Below are 25,053 nucleotides of genomic sequence, written 5' to 3'. Positions count from 1 at the left end.
ATATAGAACATTAAACGGCTTTATGAGAATTAATAAAATAGTATTTACCCTTTTAGTCGCGTCTTATTAAGGAGCAAATTAAAAACAGAGTTCCTCCTATTGCTCGTCATTCATGTCTGCTGTAGCACATAATTCACATTGGCGGAAATGTAAACTCACTCCTGAATATCTTATTATTATTACGTATATAGAAATTTTGGTAATTTCCATTGCTGGTACCGTTGACTGTGTTATGGCCTTTAAATTTACTGCTGCTATCGTCACAATGACAATGAGAGTTGATAAATTATTAACTATTCAGCGATAGTGTTGTAGGCTTACCGCGAATTAGCTGTGAAGAATATAAATTATCCTAATGTTATATGCATTATTATACATAGAAATTTCTACCAATTTTCATTATTGCCTACTTTGACTTTGTTGCAGCCTTTAAATGTATTGTTGCTAACGTTACTATGACAAAGAAAATTAGTTTTTAACGATTCTGTCCGATATTTGAATCTCTAATCGTTCTGAGGTTTTTGTCCGGGCTAATTACAACATTGATGATAAAATGGGGGCCTTTTTAAAGATTGGAAATAGTATAAACAAGTTTAAATATTTATTTTTTACTCATTAAATCTTAGATATTCAGGACTTTTACCTTTTAAATTCTAAAGATCCAGGATAAAACTGCAGTCTAATGAGAATGTTAAAGCATGAGATCGACGTAAGTAGTTCGAGTTTTCTTTTTAGAAACAATTAGACCAGACGAAGACCTCCAAGACCATTTGAGGTCGAAATTTTGAGAGATGAAATACATAAAACCCACTCAAAACGTATAATAACTCTATTCATGGCTTTGGATTGGATATTTTAACAAAAGAATTACTAACCAAAGCTTAAACACACTGTATTTTAAACTATGATGTGTTACAGTTTCGGATACCTACCATATCCTTCATCAGAGATTATAAAACAAATGAAGATACAGATATATGTATATAGTCATCTTTATGAAAAAGTCTAAATTCTATTGGCTGAAGCCTTCAGCCAATCCCGTAGGTACCCGTGTCCATTTTCCAACCAATCACGTGCCGATATTTTTAATCCTTATTGAAGGCTTCAGCCAATAGAATTTAGACTTTTACATAAGGATGCTATATATATATATCTTCATTTGTGTCCTGTAATGTCTATACAATGTCTAATGAAGGATATGGTAGGTATCTGAAACTGTAACACATCATAGTTTAAAATACAGTGTGTGTTTAAGCTTTGGTCAGTATTTCTTTTGCTTCAAAACGTAAATGAAACTTCCTATTATATTTTTATTTACACGTGCATAAAATCAATAATAAAAACTACCATTTAAAATGCTTTATTAGAAATTGTTAGGAACCATCGTAAAATGAAAACTAATATTAAGTCACCATTACCATTTCTAATAATGATTCTCTGAGCATTATAATCGCAGTTATAAGGAAACTCATAGATAAAGCATCATCACTTCCACATTTTATTTAGGTAGTATTTACAATTCACATAAATCACTGAATGTTTGTGCAACTCAAGTCATACAATTAATATTCATTTGACAACATAAAAATAAAAGTCTTTTCCATACAAAATAGTCTTATACACGCTATTCCTATTACAATGCCACAGCCAGCCATCCTAAAATAAGCATTACTCCACCATACGGCGTCAACTGTTTCAGATCATTTTTCCCACTCAAAGCATGGTAATAACAAGTTCCACAGAATATCACCATCCCAGCTATCATCAGCGATCCTGCCTAGAAAGAAAGAAACACGTACAAACACGTGGAAAATAAAAGCTTTTACTAAAATCATCAAAAATATTTCAGGACTAGACACAGTTAAGTTCTTGAATACGCATTAGAATCCATTCTGCAACTGTACATTGATTTTCAAGGGCTTTAAAATAAACATTCGCTACTTCCAAACCTCAATTAGATACATGTTTCTGCGCCGTTAAGTATGATGTTCAGCTTCGCTGCGAGTCTACATCATTCCCTCTCCAATTAAAACAAAAAGCGTTAACAGTATCTGGCTTGAATTCGGAAGGAAATAAAGAAATACTAAACTATATACTTGAATTTTATAAAGAAATACTAAACAAGATTTGTACCGGCATCTAATGTACGTATACACGGTTCTTTTTAAGCCACAGGAAGTTTCGTTTCTATGTCTATTACATTTCGTGAATATTAGTAGTGTAATCTTAGAAGATTGACCAAGATTTTTCTTTTTCTTTAGTTGTTCCTTAACCAGATTCTAACCGAGCACAAAACAGAAAGATTTCGTGGTTTCCTTATACACTTGACCTTGCACCATATAATTTTATAAAATCTGAAAACAAACATGACGAAATCTTAAGCAATACAATTACAATTCAAGCAGATTAACATCAATCGTTCAAACATTTCACCGCAAACATATTCAGAAGATAACTTTCTTTGATTTCCAATACTGGAGGAGGACTGACAATTCAATTATCACACGTGGAAAGTCATAGAACCTATCAATTCGTTTTCACAACAAAATTCCTTTCACATAAACACCTTTTAAATTCAATGTTTCTCTTTCTAAAAGCTACGAATTTGTTAACCAACCTGTATTCTGAAATCCAACAGTGACCTTTCAAGCCTTACCTCCCACTTTCCATCTCAAGGATATTAAGAGAGCAGTTTCTATTTACAACAAAGTTTTATTATTATTATTATTATTATTATTATTATTATTATTATTATTATTATTATTATTATTATTATTACAGTAAAGCCACGATTATCCGCGGAATTGGGTCGCAAGGGCACCGCGGATGGCGAAAATCGCGAATAACCCTTAAAAAGACTAAAAAATAAACCTTTCAGTAATTTTCGACCTTCACACTGTAAGGCTTATCGTATTTACCCGGCTGTTGGCTTTTTTAAAATTAGGTCCAATGTCGGCCGCGCATTCTCACTCCGCAGTTAACAATTAATGTAATGTACTACCTAGAGATGCAAGGGCTTGGAAAAAAACGGCTTTTTTGGGAAAAAACTCGGTTTTTTTCTGCTTCGCTTTTTTGGTTGGGAAATTTTGGGCTTTATGTTCCACGGTTATGCTGGTTAGGCTAAAAGAGACGGTGATGATGAGAGATGAGTGAAATGGTGGAATGAAGAAAGTGGGAGGAAACGGGAGAACCCCGAGAAAAGCTATACAGAAAAGAGAATATACTATAAGAAAGCTATTCAAATAGAAAAATCATGAAAATGAAAAAAACCTAAATTTCCAAAATTCTCATTTTTCCCCCCCAAAAAACCGGCTTTTTATGTGCAAAAAAACCATCGATTCAAAAAATCTCTAGTACTACCACGCAAATCCATTCTTCCCAATTTTTCATTATCTTACAACAATCGGCTTCTCGTTAGGAAATATTGATTTTTACAATGCAATTTATTTTTATATTTTAAAATATACAGTACTTATTTGCATGCGAAGTGTCAGTCCGCAACGACTACGTATGAAATATAATTGAGCGCGGCTGCAGCAGGATTTTTTTTTTTTTTTTTTTTTTTGGCACTCCCAGATAATCGTGGCTTTATTGTATTATTATTAGAATTAAGGAAAACTACTAATATTGGAGCATTATCAATCAAGGAATCAATATATGAAGGAAAAAGTTTGGGAGAGGAAAGAACATGCTGTCTTCATTGTAATACATCACGGGAATGGAATATTTATACAATCACAGTCGGAAGTTTTTAGGGGTTATCTGAATTTTTACAAGTGACTCCTAGCTAACTTTCCCAATGAACTGTACGTACAACGTAAGTATATTCTTACCAGAAGTGGTCGTCGACAAAGAGGAACTCCAAGAAGAGCCAATGAATGCCAGAAGTGGTAGCGATTCGCAGTTTCAAACATCTTCTTCAGCTCATCGGAGTCTTCTTTCTTATTAAATACTGGGAAAATATAATAAGAAAGGAATAAACAAATATAAAATAAAATTACATCGGAATTTGGAAAGCTAGGACCCTACTCACATTAAGTACCAGAACAATTCACATTAATTGAAAGATAATTGTAAACCCTCTCTATATTATTAATACCCCTCATTTTCACTCATAATTACATTTAAGAGTTTTTTTTTTTTTTTTTTGGTAATGTAAATGGCGAGCAGAGAACTCCTTTCTCTGCTGTTAGTTCAATTCACCGAAAGCTTTCAGGACTCACAAAGGAACACACGAACCAAAATTAAGGGGTACTTCACACATAATAATAATAATAATAATAATAATAATAATAATAATAATAATACCATTAAATCACGAGTGGTAGTAAAATATATTGAAAATCCACCTATTTACTTACCCTTCGGGTACCCAAGGGGGGTACAAATGCATATATTTTACTGTATATTTTATGTCAGAGATACCCGAGGTTGACTAGCGTTCTTTACATTGTGGGTCGGACTGTAAGGAAACTTATTTCCTCAATAACAGTTATGTTGTAAGGTGATCTGCTTACGTATCTGGATAAAACTACACTGGGGTACATTTGTTTTCCCCTTGGGTATCTATTTTACCATATTTGTTTCAAGGATTTCATTGTTGCATTTTATTACTGTAAAGAGCAAAATAAAAACAGCTAATATTATACCGTATTGCAATATTGCATTCATATTGCAATATTGCAACCTTTCCTACCACAAAACATCACGAAATTAATACAGTTCTATATCGTATAAACAAGTTTCCGTTTCGCTAACCTAACTTATCTAAACTTACCCTAAACTAACCTAAGTAACAAAGCCAACATAACCTAACAAAGCACAACCCAGCATAAACTAACATACCATTATTATGGATCCTACAAATAAGGATGTTTCTAATTACAAAAATTTCTATTGGGGTACACATGTACCCCCTGTTGGGAATCTGGAGTTAAAAAATAACATGGGTATCCGACGGTTAACCTGAAACAAACTGAAAAATCTATTTTATATTAGAGAACAAAATTAAGAAGGAAGAATAAAATATCCAATATCGGCAATGATTACAATAAATGGTATTTACTCACGATTCATCAACTGCCGGCTGAGGACGAAAATAATAATAGAAGGCAAACATACCCTGACACAACTGGCAGAAAAAAAAAATAGTTGTATTTAATTACCTATGCTTACAGTGCCCTCAATACTAATCAGTTTTCTTTTACCTTTACACCTGACAAGAAAACATGCATGAGTATTGAGAGTTTTCGGTGAACTTGTAACGACTACATTCTGATAAAGCAGTGGAAAACTGAATATTCAGTATCCTGGTTGTAGTCGCCAATTTTGTAACGCACTAAATTTGCACAGTTACTTAATGTTTATTCTCATTTCCAATGGATCATGGCTTAGAGGAGCCAATTTTGTAACGTTCGTTTTTATTCATATGGCTGAGCTAAGCCAATTTTTGAACGGTCTTTTCTCTCATTATAGAAAGAAGAAAGCCCGGAATGAGTAAAATCTCAAAACGAATCGAAATCCTGAGTGATATAGACAATTTTGTAAAATTTACTTTCATGTCATAAAAAAAAAAATACCGGTTATAAAACTATTTTTATGGTTTATATTCAACGCATTCTGACTCGTCTTCCAGAGTCCTTCCTAAGATAGCAACCGCTCGCAAGAACTCATAAAGTATTACTTGCTTACTTATGCTCAACTGCCATGATTTTGATTTAATTCGTTTATAAGGCTAAATTAGATAGTTCCACTTTATATCAGCGATCTCGTTTATTATTTTCAGGTAACAGCATACAAGAGAAAAAGAAATTTTGACATTATTAGCAATATAGCTTACATCAAATGTCATCGGATTGAAAAAAAAATGTATATATATTCAACATATTTATACGATTTCAAAAAAAAAAACTGTTCTTTTGACAGTAAAATAAAATTATACAGTTCATGTTGTTTGTTTCCATAAGTACCTCATTGTAGTATCACACGAAACGAACTTTGATGCTATTCCAGACTGATCTACAATCATCTAAGCGTAAACTAATATGGCACATTGTAATGTAAAATAAAGTATGGTATGGTACATTGTAATTCTCCTTTTTCAACAAGATTTTATTTCATGACTCCTCATGAAATCACAATTAAGCTGTCTTTATCAAAAATGTGGGTTTATATGAGCGATTATTTATCCTCTATTGTGTTCCACAAATTTATATTCTTTCTCAAACTCATTATAGAAGAAATTAGTGGCAAATATGAGGCATCACTCTATATATGGCCATAACGTTGAATTTCTCAACTCAGCCTCAAAACCTAAAAATGATGACATAATGAAAACATGAGCTATATACAAATGAATATGCATGCACTAAAAAAATATCTACCAGACAGCACCTTAAAGTTAATTAGTGACACATATCTTTTGTTGGGAGAATTACAAAACAAAGTTTCAACCTAAATGCAGTGCCACGAAAAAAAATTAATTCAACACAACAGATCAGTCTATCATAAATAAATAAGTAAGTGCAACAAGCTGATGCTGTAAGTACATCTACAAGTGAGGTAATTATTTCGTCATTAGATGTCATCAACCTGATCTTAATAGAATACAAAACAAAAATTATGATTAAGTTCCGTACTTGGATTTTCTTTCTGTATTTTATTTGCTTATCTCTACGGTTCAGAATATTTAAATAGTAAGAAACCTAACATTTGGCGTTATGCATCGTTACCATAGCAACAGAAATTATTTATGATCGCTATCATGGTTCTCGAGAATTCTGAGAGACTACATTAGTGGAGAGACAATTGCGGAATGTTTAAGATGTGTGAAGCCGCACACAGATTAACTCGACATTGTTGTATTAACCATTATTAACACATAAAGCAGATATTAAAAACACTGTTATTCAAAAGTTACTTCGGTAGAAATATTATAATGATGGTAGCGTGGAAGTCGCCATCTTGGTTTTTTTTAATAGCTGCGAATTCCTGACTGTCTATAAATTTAAAGAAAATTCGGGTTACCTGAGTTCCACAAAGTTAAACGTCGTTAGCAATCTCCTGACACCACCAAACTCCACTCCTCTGTAAGGGGTGATTCCCGGTCGGGTCACGATGCTGCTCACGACAATACAGGTTCGCCATCCAGTTCCATGATTAACCAGGCGAACATTTAAAAGTGACGACTAATATCCACATGAGGTTGAATATAATTTAGAAGTGGAGCTTATCCTTTTATCTAAACACACTTCAGGTTAGTCCAAGAATGCCGAATTTTTAAAGGTTAGCCAAAAATCGTGCGATTTCGCATAATAAATTTCTAAAGATAAAAGCTTGTCATAAACTCATTTATTCATTATTTTGGCTGTATGCAGCTCAAACAATTTAATTCTCTTTCTAATTTAAAAGGACTAGCAGATACTAGCAGACGACGTTTCTATGTGTGAGTGTGTGTGTGTTCTCACTCATCGGACGCATGTGGGCGGAGTGACCTTGATCAACACTTCTTCAGCCAATCACAGCTCTGTCCGCTCTTACGTCACTTAACGCGTGAAACCCACGCGAACAGCGAGAGCTGAAGAGATTTAGCGGGAGACACTTACTTGGCGCAAACAGGATGGACAGATAACAGCACATTTTACCCTGCTGCAACAAGACACTGCGTAAAAAAAAAAGTTCTACACTTAACAGAATCGAATTATTTTTCACAACATTAGTGTATTACCTTAATTGTTATATCCTAGCTTAAAGTCATGTAAGTATCAATATAATTAAAAATGTTCAAATCTATTGACGAGTATTTTCTGCGATTGTGCATGTCATCTCCTATGCCTCATGGCTGTCTATGGAGTACATGGTGCAAAATTTACTTTTAATTATGTGTGTAATTCATTAATTTTCCGAAAATATGATGCTGAATCTTTTGTGTCTAAAAGTTGTACGTAGAATTTTTGCTTATGTGTGGCTGGCGTTGAAAGGAGCTTTCTTCGGATAACTTGTTTCATCGTCAACGCTCGAGCAAACGTCCTATTTACGACTATCAAATATAATGCTTGCTCTATCTGGATCGCCATCCTATGGAGTAAACATTATAAAATGGTGCCGGGATAAATGTGTCGAAGCAGAAACCTTTCTTTTTGTATAAATGTTCAGTTTTTGTGTTTACGAACATAGGCCTAGGTATTTCTGATGTTCAAAACTTGCTGCGTAATTTTGCCGCCATCTCAGAGAGTTAATAGTACATGAAATTCGTGTCATTGTATCCTTGTCCAGTGCATTCATCCTTCTATATTGAAGCCTAAATCCTGTCTAAATTAGAATATTTTTATTATTTGCATTCTTAGATTTTTGCAGAAATTAGTCAATTATTTGTGTTAGCGAGTTTGTTATATTTGCAACATCATGGCTGAGGGTGATCTTAGAACAGTTCTCCTTGTAATGCAAAGAGAACTGAGTGCGTCAATTAATGAAATTAAAGAAAATCAGAATAAGTTGAATGAAAGCCAAAACGAATTGAGTGATAATCAAAGGCGTGTGAGTGAAAGCGTTGAGGCGATAAATGTAAACCAACAGAAAATGCAAGATGATATCAAGGAATTACGTAGCGAGTGTCGTGAAAACATATCCCAATGTAAAGATGATTTGTCAGGTGAAATTAACAATGTGAATAAGTGTATTAGTGCAGTGCGACATGAATTGATAGAACGAATTGAAGCAGTGGAATTAAAGTGTTTTAATACGAGTGAAGACATACGTAGAAGTGTACGTGAATTAGCAGATGCAGTGCACGATGTACGGGGCACAGTTGAAGAAAATACGCGCCAAGTAAGCGACCAACAACGTCAATTAAGTGAATGTTGCAATAAAGTTGATGATTACGAGAAAAGGTTGCGTTTGGTCGAAAGTCTCGACAAGTACCGTGAAAGTAGAATTCAGAAGTGCGAGACCAAACAAAGTGAATACGGTATAGCAGTGCAAGAGTGTATTCAAGTGTGCCACGAACAGAGTAAATTTAACCAACAGTGTTTTGAAACATGTCTCCGCGCCAGTGAATTAAGTGAACAAACTAAGCAAGATGTGGAACGATTATCAGAGCGTGTGCAGCGTATAGAATTAGTAAATGAGCACCATGATACTGGAAGTAATATGTCACAAAGAAACACAGGTTCCGTGCACAGTGTGAAGCGTGAGAGAAAATCGAGCAGTGAGTCTCAAACGGCGTCCGATACAGAGGTGGAAAGTGATGTAATAAAGAGAACCGTGTCAAGAATCAAAACCGAAAGAGAAAGTCCGCGTATTAAGCGTGCAAGAAATAGTGAAGTGAATGTAAGGCGTTGTTCATTGCGATTAGCAGACATTAAACAACTCTCCACATTTTCAGGTGATATGATGAAGGAAAGTGCAAGTGCATTTTTGGAAAATTTCGGTAGAGAAATGTCGTTCGCCGGAGTGCCTCAAAGTGAATATTTAACGATCATGCCGTTGATTCTTAAGGACAGTGCACTTAAGTGGTACGATTTACACGGTAGGAAGTGTCAAACTTTTCAAGAATTTGTGATAGAGTTTCAGAATGCATTTGAGAGTCCCTTAGTGAAAGTTACGCGTCTGCGCAACTTGCGATCTATTCCGTTTGACCCAAAACGGTATAGTAGTGTTGTTGATTTTGTGACAGAGCGTTTTAGTCAAATTCAAGCTCTGGAAGAATACGAAAATCCAACCATTACGTTGTCACACATCATCACTCTCCTGCCCAAGCGGTACCAATTAGCTATGATGGGTTCTATGCCTGATAACATAAATCAGTTTCTTGCGAGTGTGCAGTCCATCGAAGGATTGTCAGGAATTACTAATATGTACGATAATCAGCGTAATAAGCAGAAACAGCAAGGTGGTGCCGGCGTTAGTGTGAATAATGTGAAAGTAGAACATGGTAGTGAAGTGAGTAGTGATAATAGTGCACGTCCGAATTTCAAACAGGGATGGAAAAGGAAATTTCATAGACGTGGACGGCGAGGTAATTTTAACAGAAATAATAACAACTCGAACGGTGGTAATCAGTCGCAAGGCAATGGCCGACAAAACACAAGTGCAAATGAAAATCGAAACGAAACGCAAGGTGCAAGGGCAAACGAAAATCAAAGTAGTGCGTCGACTTCCCAAGGTAGTCCGAATCAAAATAATAATTGGTTCCCGACATTTAATAGAGGTCCTGGTGTAAATAACGGTAACAATCAGCAACGTCAATATCCATACCAACAAAGTGGTTTTTATCCGCAGAGTTCTGTGCCTTTAAACTAGTAGCGCCCTCCCACTTGGTCGCTGCAAAGGGGAGGGATTTCAGTAGTGTAAACCGGATTACTTTTCCACATATGTGCAACGAAGAAGATTTACAAGCAGAAGATGATATAAGTAATGATAATGAAGAAGAAGTAATCAAATGTGAATTAGGTCATAATACAATGAGAGTAAAAATTTTGTTAAACGATCAACCCAAAATCTGTCTGTTAGATAGTGGATCAGAACTATGCCTATTACGGTACAATATTTTTCGAGAAGTAACAAAGTGTGTAGCAAACGTGCATTTGCAAAAAGGAGAGCATATCGTTTTGTGCGATTTTCTAGGAAGAAAGAAAAAGAACGTGAAAGGAAGGGTTATCTTACCGGTACGAATTGAAAATGTGGAAGTGCCAGTTGAGTTTCTTGTGTTACCAGAACTGCACGAAGACGTAATACTCGGTGCAAACTTTCTCGAGAAATTAAACAGTGTCATCGATTTTAAGCGAAGTAACTTGCGTGTTGAATTTCAAGGAATTAGTGGTGAAGTGCCTTTAATACAGAGAAATAGTGAAAATGTCATTGTAGCTAATGTAAGTGAAATTAAGTGCAAGGTAGCCCCTATTGTTGTGTTGTCCGAGATAAGGGACCTTAATGATTTTTATGCGAGAACGATGAATGTGTTCCGCAGTGGGTGCGCCGAGCCTTTAGAGAAAAATGAAGCTAGTGACTTAGTGGAGGACTTCCCACCGGATCTATATTTCACAGTAGATGAAATAAGGGATGCAGTTACACGCGCTACGCTGTTTAGTGAAAACGAGAAAGAAGAATTATTTCAGTTGTTAATGAAACATAGGAAAGTGTTCGCCCGTTTTCCTGGCCTGTGTAACAAATTTCAGTACCGATTAGAAGTGGATACAAATGAACCCATAGTTGCTCGTCCTTACGATATCCCGCACAAATATAAGGAAGGAGTGCGTGAAGAGATCCGAAAATTGTTAAAGTGGGGTGTAATTAGACCTAGTTCTTCATGTCATCTATTACCGTTGCACGTAGTATTGAAAAAGAGTGGAGCGTTGAGAATAGTAACAGATTGTAGAGCATTGAATATGCACATTAAGAATCCAGCTCTGCGTGTAGAAAAGTTGTCCGACCTCTTTGCTAAATTTAGTGGAAAACGTGTGCTAGGTACTCTTGATTTTACTAGTTCGTATCAACAATGTGGAATTACAGAAGATTCTATGCCATACTTAGCCTTCTTGTTTGAAGGAACGTTATATGAGTACACACGCATGGTGTTTGGTGTGAAAAATGGATCGTCTGTCCTGCAATTGTGCTTGAATAAAGTGTTCCCTTTACCGCTACAAGAGAAATTAATCAGGTATATGGACGATGTAGCTCTTGGTTGTACAAGCGTACCAGAATTCTTACAGCAGTTAGATGAAGTGCTTAGTTTGTTAAGTGATGCGAACATGACGCTAAATTTATCGAAGTGCATTTTTGGTGTAAGTGAAATTAACTATTTAGGCTATTACGTATCTTCAGAAGGCATACGAAAGGATCCGAAATCAGCTGAAACAATCGAGAAGTTACCAGTGCCTAAAAATTTAAAAATGTTACGCTCATTTCTTGGTGCTGTGCAGTGGCATTCGCGAACAATCAAAGGTCATGCTGTTATTGCTAAAACCCTTTACGAACTTTTAGGGAAGAAAAAGAAATGGAAGTGGGAAGAAGAACACCAAAAGGCATTTGAATCATTAAAGGCTGAATTAGTGAAAGATGTTAAGTTACACCATCCACAGTTCGATAAGCCGTTTTATCTCGAAAGTGATGCAAGCAAACTCGGGTTGGCTTGTGTGTGTTATCAAATTATTGACGGTGAGAAGTGTGTATTAGAATATGCAAGCCGTACTCTTAATAAACATGAACAGAACTATGCCATAATTGAGCTTGAGTGTCTTGCATTTGTGTGGTGTATTCGTAAGTGGCATGTTTGGCTCAAAGGAGCGAAAATATACATACGAACAGATCATAAAAGCTTAGTGCAGTTAAAACGTATGCGTAATTGGAATGCAAGACTGATGAGGTGGTCTCTTGAACTTCAATCTTACGATTATGAAATAGAATTCATCAAAGGCAAGACTAACACACTAAGTGATTGTTTATCTCGTATGTTACCAACACAGGAAGATCTAATGGTGAATGTGAATCCTATACAGGCTGTTCAATCAGAAGTGTTCGATTTAGATCCGTCTACAATTGCGAAATTACAATGGGAATGTGACGAGTACCGTCCTATTATTAGTTACTTACAAGGTAATATAAGTGAAAGTGAAAGCAACGCAAATAAGAATTCTTTTCGTAGTAGTGCTCGAAATTGGAAACAAAATTACACTTTGGAAAATGGTATTTTGATGGTGAGAGATTTTCACTTCCCAGACAGATTAAAATTGTGTGTACCTCCATGTTTAGTGAAAAATATTTTAATTGGCTACCATGATCATTACGGTCACTTTGGATTTATGGAAGTGTTTAATATCATTTCCCGTATGTTTTATTGGAAAACCATGCGTAGTGACATTAAATCGTACATTCTTGATTGTGAGGTCTGCATGAGGACGAAGGTAGACCATCACCCAGTGAAATGTTTAATGCAATCAGTGCCAGCGAAAAACATACGTTATTTGGTCTCAGCAGATTTAGTTGGTCCTCTACCTCGAGGTAAACATGGTGAAACTTACCTGTTAACAGTGTGTGATGTATACTTACGTTATTTAGTAGCATATCCACTTCGTCGTGCAACAAGTGCAAGTGTCGCAAAATGTCTTACTGAGTCATACATGCTTCATCTTGGTATTTTCATGAACATCTTAGTAGATAATGGACCACAGTTTATTGGCAAGGAATTCGTACAAGCTATGGAAGCATATAACATCAAAATACATTATACTACGCCTTATCACGCACAAGGAAATGTCATCGAAAGATTCCATGCTGATTTGGAGAGAATTTTGCGTGTGTTGTGCCGCGATTCTCATTCTTCATGGCCAGAATATATTGTGCAAGCTTGTTTATTGTTGAACTATACTATTAGTGCTAGTTTGGGAATAGCGCCTGCAGAATTACATCTTAACATCAAGCCAGAAGAATTTACATTGTCACATTTTGGAATTGTGAAAAGCAACGAAACAATCGATGAGCAAGAAGGTATAGATTGGAATGGAAAATTAATAATGGCTGACTTACGGCGAAAGAAAATCATTCAGCAACGTAACGAAAAGTTGAACGTTCCTCAGAGAGCTCGAAGAACTTTGTGTGAAGGTGACTTAGTTTTCTTACGTCAGTATAATATTAGTAGCTTGGTAGACAAACGTATAGCCAAACTGTGTGAAGTGTACCGTGGACCTTACTTACTGTGGAAACAAGTTGGTGAAAATGTGTTTGAAGTATTGGATCCGCAAAGTGGTAAATATATCGGATTTCAGAATGTTTCTAGAATGAAGCTGTGGAGACCAACACCAGCTACTAGGAAAAAGTGGCTAGAAATTCTGAAGAAGCATGTGGATGAAGAACAGTTCAGTGATATTTTAGAGAGAGCCGAAAAAGAAGCCAACGGAGATTACATGAACGAAGAAGAAGAGGAAAGTAAAGAAGATCAATTGTGTAACATCAATAATAAAGATCAAGAAGTGAGAGTACATTCTAGTTTCGTTGACGAAAATGTTTTGTGGTATATACGACATGGTTATTTAGATGAGCGAAAGTTGTTGAGTTTATTAGAGAAATATTACCATTAGCACTTCGAAGAAGTCAGTTTGAATTTAGAGATATGTTAGGAGATATTAGAGTAATATACACATTTATTACAGTATTCCTTTTGTTGTTATTGGAACAACATTGAAGTTTTACCTTAAGACCTACGACCACATTTCGCCATGAATTTCATGTGCATCGTTTTTCTTTTTGTCTTCTATAAAACTCTATGGGGTTTCCTTAGTATAACTTGTTTTTGTAACCACATCTATGTGTGTCTTCGTGGTCGTATTTACAGAGGGTAGGTTTATATGGTTTTTTGTGGGTTGGCTCTTCTTCATTTAGTCGTCAGACCATCCCTAAGATGGATACAGGTTGGCATCTGTAGACATCTGACATTGCCTCAATATAATTCTCCATCATTCGAGCTTATATTGGTTTATTTCTCTCTCTTCATTATAGTATTCATGTAATAGTCATCATTAAGGTTATATCTATAGGCTTATTATATTATCTATATATATATATTTTTATTCAGCATCATGTCCTATATGGGTATATTTCAGTATTAATTTATCATGTACCATGTACTTATTTGATGAAGTTGCACGAAGGCGTTGAGGATTGAGACGTGCTTGTCGTAGTTTGTACTCGTGAAGTGATTTGGAAGAAAAAAAAAAAGAATGAAAGAAAAAAATACTTACATTTCTTTTGTTAACCCATCCCAAGTCAACTTCCTTTTAACCATAATTATGTTATTTTAACCTTATTATAGTAATTACATGTAACACGTAAAAACATACACTTGATATCCATACACGAAGAATACAACACAAGGAAGAACATACGTAGGTCCAAACAATAAGAAGAACACACATTCTATTCACCTCCACTTAATACGAATGCAGCAGTAGCAAATGCAGCACATTTTAAGTCACAAAAAAAAAAAAAAAAAGGGAAAGAAAGGAAGATGCAAATTATACGTTAATAAGTTTATACGCAATAAGTTACAATATTCCACGCATCTTCATATTGGCGCCGAATTTTGAAAAATAGTCCAGCGCTATTAAAGGACTATAGCATGCAGAGACCTTCTAGAACTTCCACCGATGGACCTAGCCCTATCCAATGAGAAGAGGATAGGAGCAGAAGATTTAATCGTCGAGTGTTCATTCAACGGGAAGAGAATGAACGAAGAGGATGGCCTATGGACTGGACATTGTGCTGGAACATGGTGTAGATTGTGAATAGTGGACAATTTGGACAGTGTAACGTATGCAGATAGTAAAAGTATAAACAGTGTGTTATAAATGAACAGTGAAGTGTTGTTATTCGAACTGGAAAATATATCTATATTTATTTTAATATTCATTTTTCTTTTTATGTTCAATTAATTGCAAAGGTGAAAGTGTTTCTAAAAGTTGAAATTAATTCATTGCTTGAAGTGTTTTCTCATTTTATTCACATTATTTGCAATATTTTAGTGTATGTGTTAAATATTCAATTTTTTTAAGTATTGAGTGAATTTACATTTGAACTAATAGGACTATAATGAATACATATCCATACATTTATTCATATTTATGGACTGAATAGACATTTTATTTTAATGAGTGCAGTGTTAACCAAGCATTAATGTGAACTATAACCCAAGTGAAGAGTGCTTCAAAAACTTTATACAGTGTGTCCTCGTCATACGCAGACACAAACTATAAGTGTTGCCAGGGTTCTTAGGATAAACGTATCTCACCAGAACTTTACCTATCAGCTGTTCGGGTGCCATTTGTCATAAACTCATTTATTCATTATTTTGGCTGTATGCAGCTCAAGCAATTTAATTCTCTTTCTAATTTAAAAGGACTAGCAGATACTAGCAGACGACGTTTCTATGTGTGAGTGTGTGTGTGTTCTCACTCATCGGACGCATGTGGGCGGAGTGACCTTGATCAACACTTCTTCAGCCAATCACAGCTCTGTCCGCTCTTACGTCACTTAACGCGTGAAACCCACGCGAACAGCGAGAGCTGAAGAGATTTAGCGGGAGACACTTACTTGGCGCAAACAGGATGGACAGATAACAGCACATTTTACCCTGCTGCAACAAGACACTGCGTAAAAAAAAAAGTTCTACACTTAACAGAATCGAATTATTTTTCACAACATTAGTGTATTACCTTAATTGTTATATCCTAGCTTAAAGTCATGTAAGTATCAATATAATTAAAAATGTTCAAATCGATTGACGAGTATTTTCTGCGATTGTGCATGTCATCTCCTATGCCTCATGGCTGTCTATTGAGTACATGGTGCAAAATTTACTTTTAATTATGTGTGTAATTCATTAATTTTCCGAAAATATGATGCTGAATCTTTTGTGTCTAAAAGTTGTACGTAGAATTTTTGCTTATGTGTGGCTGGCGTTGAAAGGAGCTTTCTTCGGATAACTTGTTTCATCGTCAACGCTCGAGCAAACGTCCTATTTACGACTATCAAATATAATGCTTGCTCTATCTGGATCGCCATCCTATGGAGTAAACATTATAAGCTCCACGTCGTCACATTATTCTTTCTTAAAACGGCTGAATTCTTCTTTTCTTTTTGCACACGGCATGTCTATTCGCACATTCTACATGATAATTCATATCACGAATAATAATAAAACTAAACATCTTTCCCCGCTCAAAATTAAAGATTTGCAATATTACAATTATCTATATATATAAATCCTAAACTAAAGTCTGCAACGTATATATCAAATTTATGTATTATTATCACTTACTCCCGCCATGTGATGCTTCGTTATACGTTTCGCAAACAAAAACGCAGCGTAATACTTGTAGTAGTGTAAACAAATGAAAACCGTCAAGAGAATCGAATTATGCAATTCAGTGCAGGGAGTAGAGTTTCTCTCTCATGGAACTTCATTTAAGGTAGGCCTAAAAATGTGCATACATATGTATCTACAATTCCATATAATAGCAAAAGTTTTTACTTAAATCTGCAGTTATTATTATAGGTTATATTTGAGAGTAAAAGGGTCATACACATTTTTTTTATTGCAATGAGTAGCGATGTTATTCAACTTCAATGTAATAATTACTTAATAAGGTTTCTCTTCACTAACGAAGTCCTGCAGATATACTATACGCGGGTCAATGATATTTACCAGACATAAAACATTTGTTACGTATTAATACTGAATTAATTTAAGTCGATGCCTAACTAGTTTCTAAATATAATGACATAGCCTACCGCGCAGGTAGAGAATACACATACCCAGGCTATGGTGCAGATAAAAGTTACGTAGGCCACGTATGGTATCAATATAAAATAATAACTATAATAAACGAATCATAGATAATAACAGACTAAACACAACTTAGTACTTTTAAGAATAAAGTATAACCTAACACAATCTGAAATAAAGAAAATTCAAACACTCTGCAACAACAAGAAAAATAGAATGTAACGTTACCAGTGTACGTTACAAACTGAAATTAACAGCAACAAAGAAATAGCATAAACTACTTTTTTGTTTCAGTTCGTTTATGTGTCGCAATAACTTAGCTTCGACTCCTAGTAGAAGTGAATATGATTAGGTGAACGTTTCATATGTATGTATCATTTATGAGTGCTGAAAAGGCACATGAATTACAAACGAATGATTCGTCCTTGGTGCTACTCCTTGTGTATGTTCCTAATAGAAACTCCCTATTCTAGCGTCTAGAGACTATTATGATGAGTGACACAGAATTTAAGTGAAATTCTGATTTTTCTCTCCGTTTTCTTGGGGCACTCCCGTTTCCTCCCACTTTCTTATTCCATCAATTCTTCTATCATCGTTCACTTGCCTTAATCATCGTCTCCCATAGCCTGAAGGGCATAGTCATGGGACGTTAAACTGAAACATTTCACTTCATTCTCTCTCTCTCTGGGGAATGCTACAATCAAGACGACTGTTTTGTTTTGCAAAGCCTTTAAGAATAACACTACGAGTAAATCATAAATTTAGAAGGGATTTTTCCGATTCAAAAACGGAAGTATGTGAACTAAGCCGACTTAATATTTTTACACTACTGACCAATAACTACAGAAGATTTCTGCTAAACTATCTCAACAAACAGATGATAATCCTAATAACTAAAATTTCGGGTGCTGAAAAAATGTTGAAATTGTTTTGAAAAATTCAACTAATGTTTTATTTTCTAGAGACCGATTTTACAAACAAACGCTAGAGTTAATGGGCCTTATGCAGAGTCTTTATGACGTATGATTAGTGTCATACTAAAGGCCTGACTACTGCAGGAAACACATCTTAGTGAAACTCTTTAGTATGACACTAATCACGAATCAGAACGACTCTGTATAAGGCCCAATATCTCTATACAAAAATTAAGAAAAGGTGTGATAACACTGCTTTTGGAAAGTACTTAAGACAAATAAAATGTGATATCGGTATTCATATCTTAGATTTTTAGACAGTATTTAGGTCAAAGAAATAATAAAGTATTCTTAAATAGTGAAGGAAAGAACAGGGCACATACTCATAAGAAAAGTAACCTGCCTTGTGCCTTAATATTTGTTCCTTTAATTGGATGTTTCTATCTTGCTGGGAACGTCGTCGTCATTTTTTTTTTCTCCAACCGGATCCTTATCCTTACATTTCATATCGTAGTTCTGCAGCGTTAATCTTTATATATATATATATATATATATATATATATATATATAAAACTAAACTTACAATAGAAAATGTAATGATAAGACTATTCTGACGTAGTAAGAAAAAAAAAAGTTGTTCCCAACGAGAAAAGAAACATTTAATTAAAGGAACAAATGACGAAAAACAAAGGAACAAGTCCCTTATCTAAAGTACGAGGAGCATGCCGCAAGTTTTAGATACTAAAATCCAAATCGCGTTGCCGTACTGAAACGTATCACGTTGAAAAGCGTATGTTCTCTAGTAGTGAAAGATATAACTGCAAGGCTACAAGCTTATTTGTTTCAAAATTAGAGGTCTAGAAATGCAGGTTAGTTTGAGCCTGTCAGTTGGCAACAACAGAGAACGAGAGATCTGATTTTCGTGGAATGATCTTTTACGATTTTAAGTACGGTTTAACGCAAGAGCAGTGCCATGATCATTTAGACTCTGCCCCTTCTCGCTCAACCCTTTTTAACTGGTTTGCGAAATTTAAATGCGGGCGGACGAAGTCTAACAGATAAGCCTCTCTCTGGGCGCCCTAGCACTGCAGTTACGGTTGAAAATGTCGCAGCAGTAAGAAATCTCGTGAAAAAGGATTGCAACATAACATACGAGGGAATTCAGTCAACCTTGAAGATTAAATCAACTGCAGCCCAGCACATAATAAAATATTATTTCAGCCTTTCCAAGCGTTCCAGTCACTGGATCTTACATCTGCTTACGCCTGAGCAAAATGATGATCTTGTGGAGTAGTACCGCTATATGCTTAAAAGATTTTCGTAGGAGCAAGTAAAGATGTTTATAATATCGTCACAGGTGACGAAACATGGATTTACAACTATGACCCCGAAACAAACCAACAGTCTACAGTATGGTTTTTCAAAATGAGACTCATCTTCGAAATTTAGACGAGCACGGAGTGGCTGCATCTTTTTCCTCTAAGTCCGGCATGTAGCAACAATAAAATTAGCTGATAGACGCACCGTTATAGCCGAGTGGTACGTTACTTTCTGCTTTCTGAGTGTGCAGCGAAAACTTTGGAATTTCTACAGGAAAGTGAAGTTCATATTGTACAGCACACGGATTATTATCCAGATTTAGTTCCATGTGTCCTTGCTTTCTTCCCAAAACTCAAAAGAAAGATTCGAGAACACAACTTTCAAACAAGTTTAGAGGCTTCCGCAGCATATAATAATGAAATTTCAAATATTCCAAAAAACGAAATTTTAAAAAATATCTGACTCGTCGTTTTTAAGAATGCAAAAGTGTATTGATGCTTGTGGAGGGACTGTTTTGAGAAGTTGTACACTGTTTTATGTAAATAAACTGATTTTTCAGAGTATCTAAACACTTTCGGCATGCTCTTCGTATTCTTAATGTTTCTGTAACATACCGTGAGCACCATATGCTCCTAACGCAACTGCAGAGGCTCCAAAGAGGCCTGCTAGACGAACAAATGGTCCATGTGCAGAGGCTAACTTCCACAACGGAGTCGTAACGATCGTAGTTTGACTTTTCCGCAAAGGTTCTGCTTGCTTCAACCCCGGTTGGCCCTGAAAATAAAGACACAGATAATTATACATTCCATTACAAAATAATTACGTTTTAAAAGTAAAGTCCATTTGGCAATATCTAAGTAAAGTGCGATGATTTGTAACTCTGTGTCTCCCAGCATCTCTTGAGTAGCGCGGAGTGTCTCCCGACAATATGTGGATTTTGTGGTGTATGATGGAAGAATTTAACAAGATAGAGAGGACCTCCGCCTTCGAAATAAGATCTGTAATTCGATTCCTGTCTGCAAGAAATGTGATATCGGTAGAAATTCATCGTCAAATCTGTGAGGTATATGGTTCAAACGCTATGAGCGATAGTAAAGCTCGTAAATGGGTGAAAGTGTTTAAGAAAGGGTGGAAGAATGTTTATGATGAACCGCCCCTCTGTAATCACTAACGATCTTGTATGTGTGGTAGAGATCAAAATTCATGAAAACAGGCGATTCACTATTTCCAGACTATCTTCACGATCTGTTCTCTACAAGACTGTTGGAAGAATTGGGTCTCTCAGACGGAAAACTTTTTGACACGGGGCTGCAAAATGCTTGTCTGCTGATACAACAAATATTTCATCCTAACGGAAATAATGCTGAAGCGTAGACGAAAATATGTAGAATCTCGTTAAAATGTAATACATTCGAAATGTTTAGTGTTCTTGTATTACTATAAAACAGATCTTACTTTTAAAATGTCCCTCGTAGTTTCAAGTTTTAATGAAGCAAAAAAAAAAAAAAAAAAAAAAAAAAAATGGCACGATAAGCTGCAGACCGATTGCCACTCAGCCCTGCACTTTCTTTCTCTTTGATTTTTCATGGAATCCGCTACGAAGGATAAGCAGGAAAAAAAAAAAACACTTGATTCTTCCCATCTTTCTATATAGAAACTAAATAATTAGTAGAAATTGGAAATATATATATATATATATATATATATATATATATATATAAGAACACTTCTTTTTTAACTACTTTGCACACATGAAGAGATGACGTTCAGATTATTATTATTTTATTTTTATTATTATTTTTATTTTATGGGTACAAAGCAGAAAATTGAAGTTGGCGTGTGATGGACTTCGAACACTTTTCCAAATATTTTATTTACATGCTTTGTCTCTGCCAAACCTTTCTTAGATGACTAAAAATTAACTATAAGTAGGATGTTAATTCATGTTTTTCCAATTTCTTCAAGGTTTATTTATTTATATTTTCAACAATTAAAAACAATCACCAGGGAAGTACCGTTGTGATGGTAAATTTGCGGCAATGTTTTGGATAATTCCTGTTTCCTTTCTCAAGTCTCTTGCAATGCACTTACAGCATCATGAACGCCAGGGTACACTGAAAATAATGCCTTCAGTGAAGTTCACGACACTTCAATGTTTGTATTTCGGCTCGAGAAAGAAAACAGTTTTATCATCACAACGAGGTTTCCATGATAATCATTTTTAATTTGCTAAAAACATTCTCTCTCTGTAGTCCCTGAATCTCTTTTATAAATCTTAATAATAATCTATATATTACTAGCGGTGTCTGTAAACAAAAAACTTCAGATCCAAATTGAAAGTAACTATGTTTGTGACTCTTAATCTCTTGAACCTCCCCGATCGATCTCGATCAAATTTTTGACGTAGATGCAGTTCTGACCTGGGAATGTTTTTAGCTATTCACTTTCACGGTAGAACTTCGTGCCTACAATCGATTTTACCATTTCACTTTGACGGAATAACGTAGGAGATGGAGAGGACGGGGAGATATACAAAAATTAATAAATATAAAAATAAAAGTTACCATGTTCGTGAGTTAATAACTCTTGAACCACCTGACCGATCTCGGTCAAACTTTCAACATAGATAAGGTTCGGACCTGGGGTGTTTTCATCATTTTACTTTGACGGCACAATGTAGGGGGGGTGGAGAAGGGGGAACATATATGTAAAAATAATAATAATAATAATAATAATAATAATAATAAAATTAATTAAATGTGACTGTCTTTGTGACTTCATCACGCTCAAACCATCGAACCGATCTTAATCAAATTATCAACATAGATGAGGACCTGGGGTGGTTTTTATCATATCCCTTTGACGGTAGAACTTAGAATAGGAGGAGGGGAGGGGATACACACACACACAAACATGGATTATTAATAATTATTTAATATATTTTTGTGGCATTTTATCAAATTCGTGAACAAATATACAAACTATAGAGCAAAAACTATGTTGGGACATCCGTGTCCCTATGTACTTCAAGGGTACCTCGCTGTAATATTTTAAGCTTTTTAGGTTCTTTATTTTTTTATACAATTCATTTATTGAAAAAGGAATCATCGCTCTTCCCAGAATATTTATCTTGTCCTAAACACTACCTTAAATAGGGATTTTTCCAGGATCTCCAGTTTGAACTTGAATATGTCCCAAGTTCACATTTTTTAAATCTCCTTTCACGGATGTCAACATTACGTGAGTTTCTTGTTAAGGATGAGGAAATCATTCAAGTTTTAAATGCTAAGAATAGTGACAATGAATACAATTTTCGCCTGCTTGAAGGGGATAGATTGTTCCTGGCAGAAGATAATGAAGCGACACCTATTATTATAGAAGATCCTGATATCCCTCACTCAAATCGAAGCTCGAGTGTGAAAGCAACAAGTTTACCTACCCCAGCGGAACAGGAAACTGAGAAATGGTCAAATACCTCAGATGCTAGAAGTTAGTGTATGTTCTTCTTGATTTCAATTGGAAACCTCAGTGTAAGCCTAGACATTTCTCCGAAAACAATTTCGATTTTGGCGAAAATCTAATTTTCGATGCAGAAGAGAGTCACTGTGTTCCCAGACTTATTATTTTCTTGTCAGTCATAAATTTTAATATTTTGGTTGAACTTATAGTTGAAGAATATCTGGGATCCGCTCAACAAGACGGTGTAGCATTTAGCATAAACAGTTCTGAGTTGAAAGCCTTTCTTGGAATTAACGTTCTAATGAGTTACCATGTTCTGTTAAAAGCAGAACATGGTAAAGAACGTAAATCTAAGAAAGGGCTTTCAAAACACGGGCGTAAATAAGGGCCCCACAGACCCCGCATCACGGGATTCCCAAATCGTGATGTAGGACGTAGAGAAGGGGCCCCATTCCACATTGTCTGCGGGGTGGCCCCCAAGCCCTTAGTTACGCCACTGCTTCAAAATGTATTCTACGTGTGATTCAAAGACTGGTTGAATCTTTTATAATTTGTACATAGGGAGGATACATGATAGTGATCCAGAGGTAGGTCTTGGTGAATCAGCTGTTCTGCAAGTAACAAAATCAAACTGGGGGTTGAGGTGCGAAGTGTATGTTGATAATTTCTTTAATTCACCTGCTCAACAATATATGTTACAAGAAAAGAAGGTAATGGATGTGGGACACTATCCGTAAGAGCATGTAAAATATGCCTAAGACCTATCTAGCTGACCAGGACATAAAAAGAGATGATATTTTCTCCGTTTGGACTGATTGACCAATATTATCTAAAACTGGTAATTGTCCTTTACGAAAGCACTGTGTAAATTGTCCTTTTGCAAAAATTGAAAACAGCACTAACATTATGTGTTCAGTGTGCAATATTCCTTTATTTTTTGTAGCGGGTCGTAATTGTTTCCAGGCATACCACTGCCGCAAGTAAACAGCTGTTATTTTCTTTCGTATCTGCGCTGGCATACTTGCAGTAAATGCGAAATTTATATTTGAAATTACATATACAACTTTTCAGAAAAATGTACAATTTGGTACCTTTGAAGTACATTGGGACAAATATGTTCCCGTCGATTTTTCGTATTTAATAGTAAAATATTGCAAAAACTAGTAATTAATATTTATATTTAGTCTAAAATCTACAATAAATACTAAACATATCAAAAATATACTATATGGTTCACTTGTGTACGTGAAAGGGTTAATTAAAAATATTATTAACGTGTTATTAAAACTACTTTGCTAGGCATAAATATTTTAAATTTTGTATCATATTCAATCATTCAGACAACAATAGTGTCCTGCGCTTGCACAGAACGTGCGGGTTTGCTAGTTATTATTATTAAGTAATAAAATAAATTATCAGTTAAAGCATTGTACTAATCATAATCCAGTGCTATATTTAGTTTCTTTTTTACTTTGCTGAAAACATCATCGGGCAGGTATATTCAGAATAACATCTTGACTGCATTTACTTTATTGTCAAGGGATCATAATATTTTATTCTTATTAATTGGAAATATTATACATTTTAATTTTCAGTTATAGAAAAATATCAAAGTTTATTTGTTTTGTTTTTGATATTTGTAATTTCATGAAACAGTCTGTGAATGTTGTTAATGCTGTAAATTACCTGAAAAGATGTTATCTGAATGTAAGCATTTTTTGTAATTCTATGTTAATACAAACACATTGCAACAACAAACAGTGTCATATAAGTTATGTGAAATGCAGAGCTGACATGACGCCCATTTTTAATATATAAGGGAGAAATCTCATATGTATGTATAATGATTTTGATCCACGTGCTGTAATGGAAGCACCTTTGTTATATAAATACTTCAATCTATTTTATTATAGTTAAAGTTAGTTAAAGATTGAAGAGTTGTAGTCAAGAGTCACATTATAAGTAACGTTTTCAATCACGATAGTTAGCACACAGCAGATACTTAATTGAAAATTTTACATTCATAAAAAATATTCAAATTAACTGTTAATAAATATACCAAAGATCGCTGCATTTTGCTCAGTG

General features: G+C 35.0%; 1 protein-coding gene across 2 annotated transcripts in view; it reads right to left on the bottom strand.

The window, feature by feature from the left end:
* Nucleotides 1-1,475: 1,475 nt before the first annotated feature.
* LOC145693692 (transmembrane protein 256 homolog) overlaps nucleotides 1,476-25,053 on the bottom strand; it is a 28,169-nt gene continuing 4,591 nt past the window's right edge. For both annotated transcript variants that reach the window (XM_081769951.1, XM_081769950.1), the window contains exons 2-4: nucleotides 20,124-20,283; nucleotides 3,834-3,952; nucleotides 1,476-1,777 (exon numbers count right to left, since the gene is read on the bottom strand). In XM_081769951.1, the coding sequence (XP_081626077.1) occupies nucleotides 1,634-1,777; nucleotides 3,834-3,952; nucleotides 20,124-20,283 (423 nt within the window). In that variant the 3' untranslated portion in view covers nucleotides 1,476-1,633. The remainder of the gene's footprint in view (nucleotides 1,778-3,833; nucleotides 3,953-20,123; nucleotides 20,284-25,053) is intronic.

Source organism: Thermobia domestica, chromosome 8, assembly GCF_964235325.1.
Source record: "Thermobia domestica chromosome 8, izTheDome1.hap1.1, whole genome shotgun sequence".
NCBI lineage: Eukaryota > Metazoa > Arthropoda > Insecta > Zygentoma > Lepismatidae > Thermobia > Thermobia domestica.
This window is presented reverse-complemented; position numbering and strand designations above follow the sequence as displayed.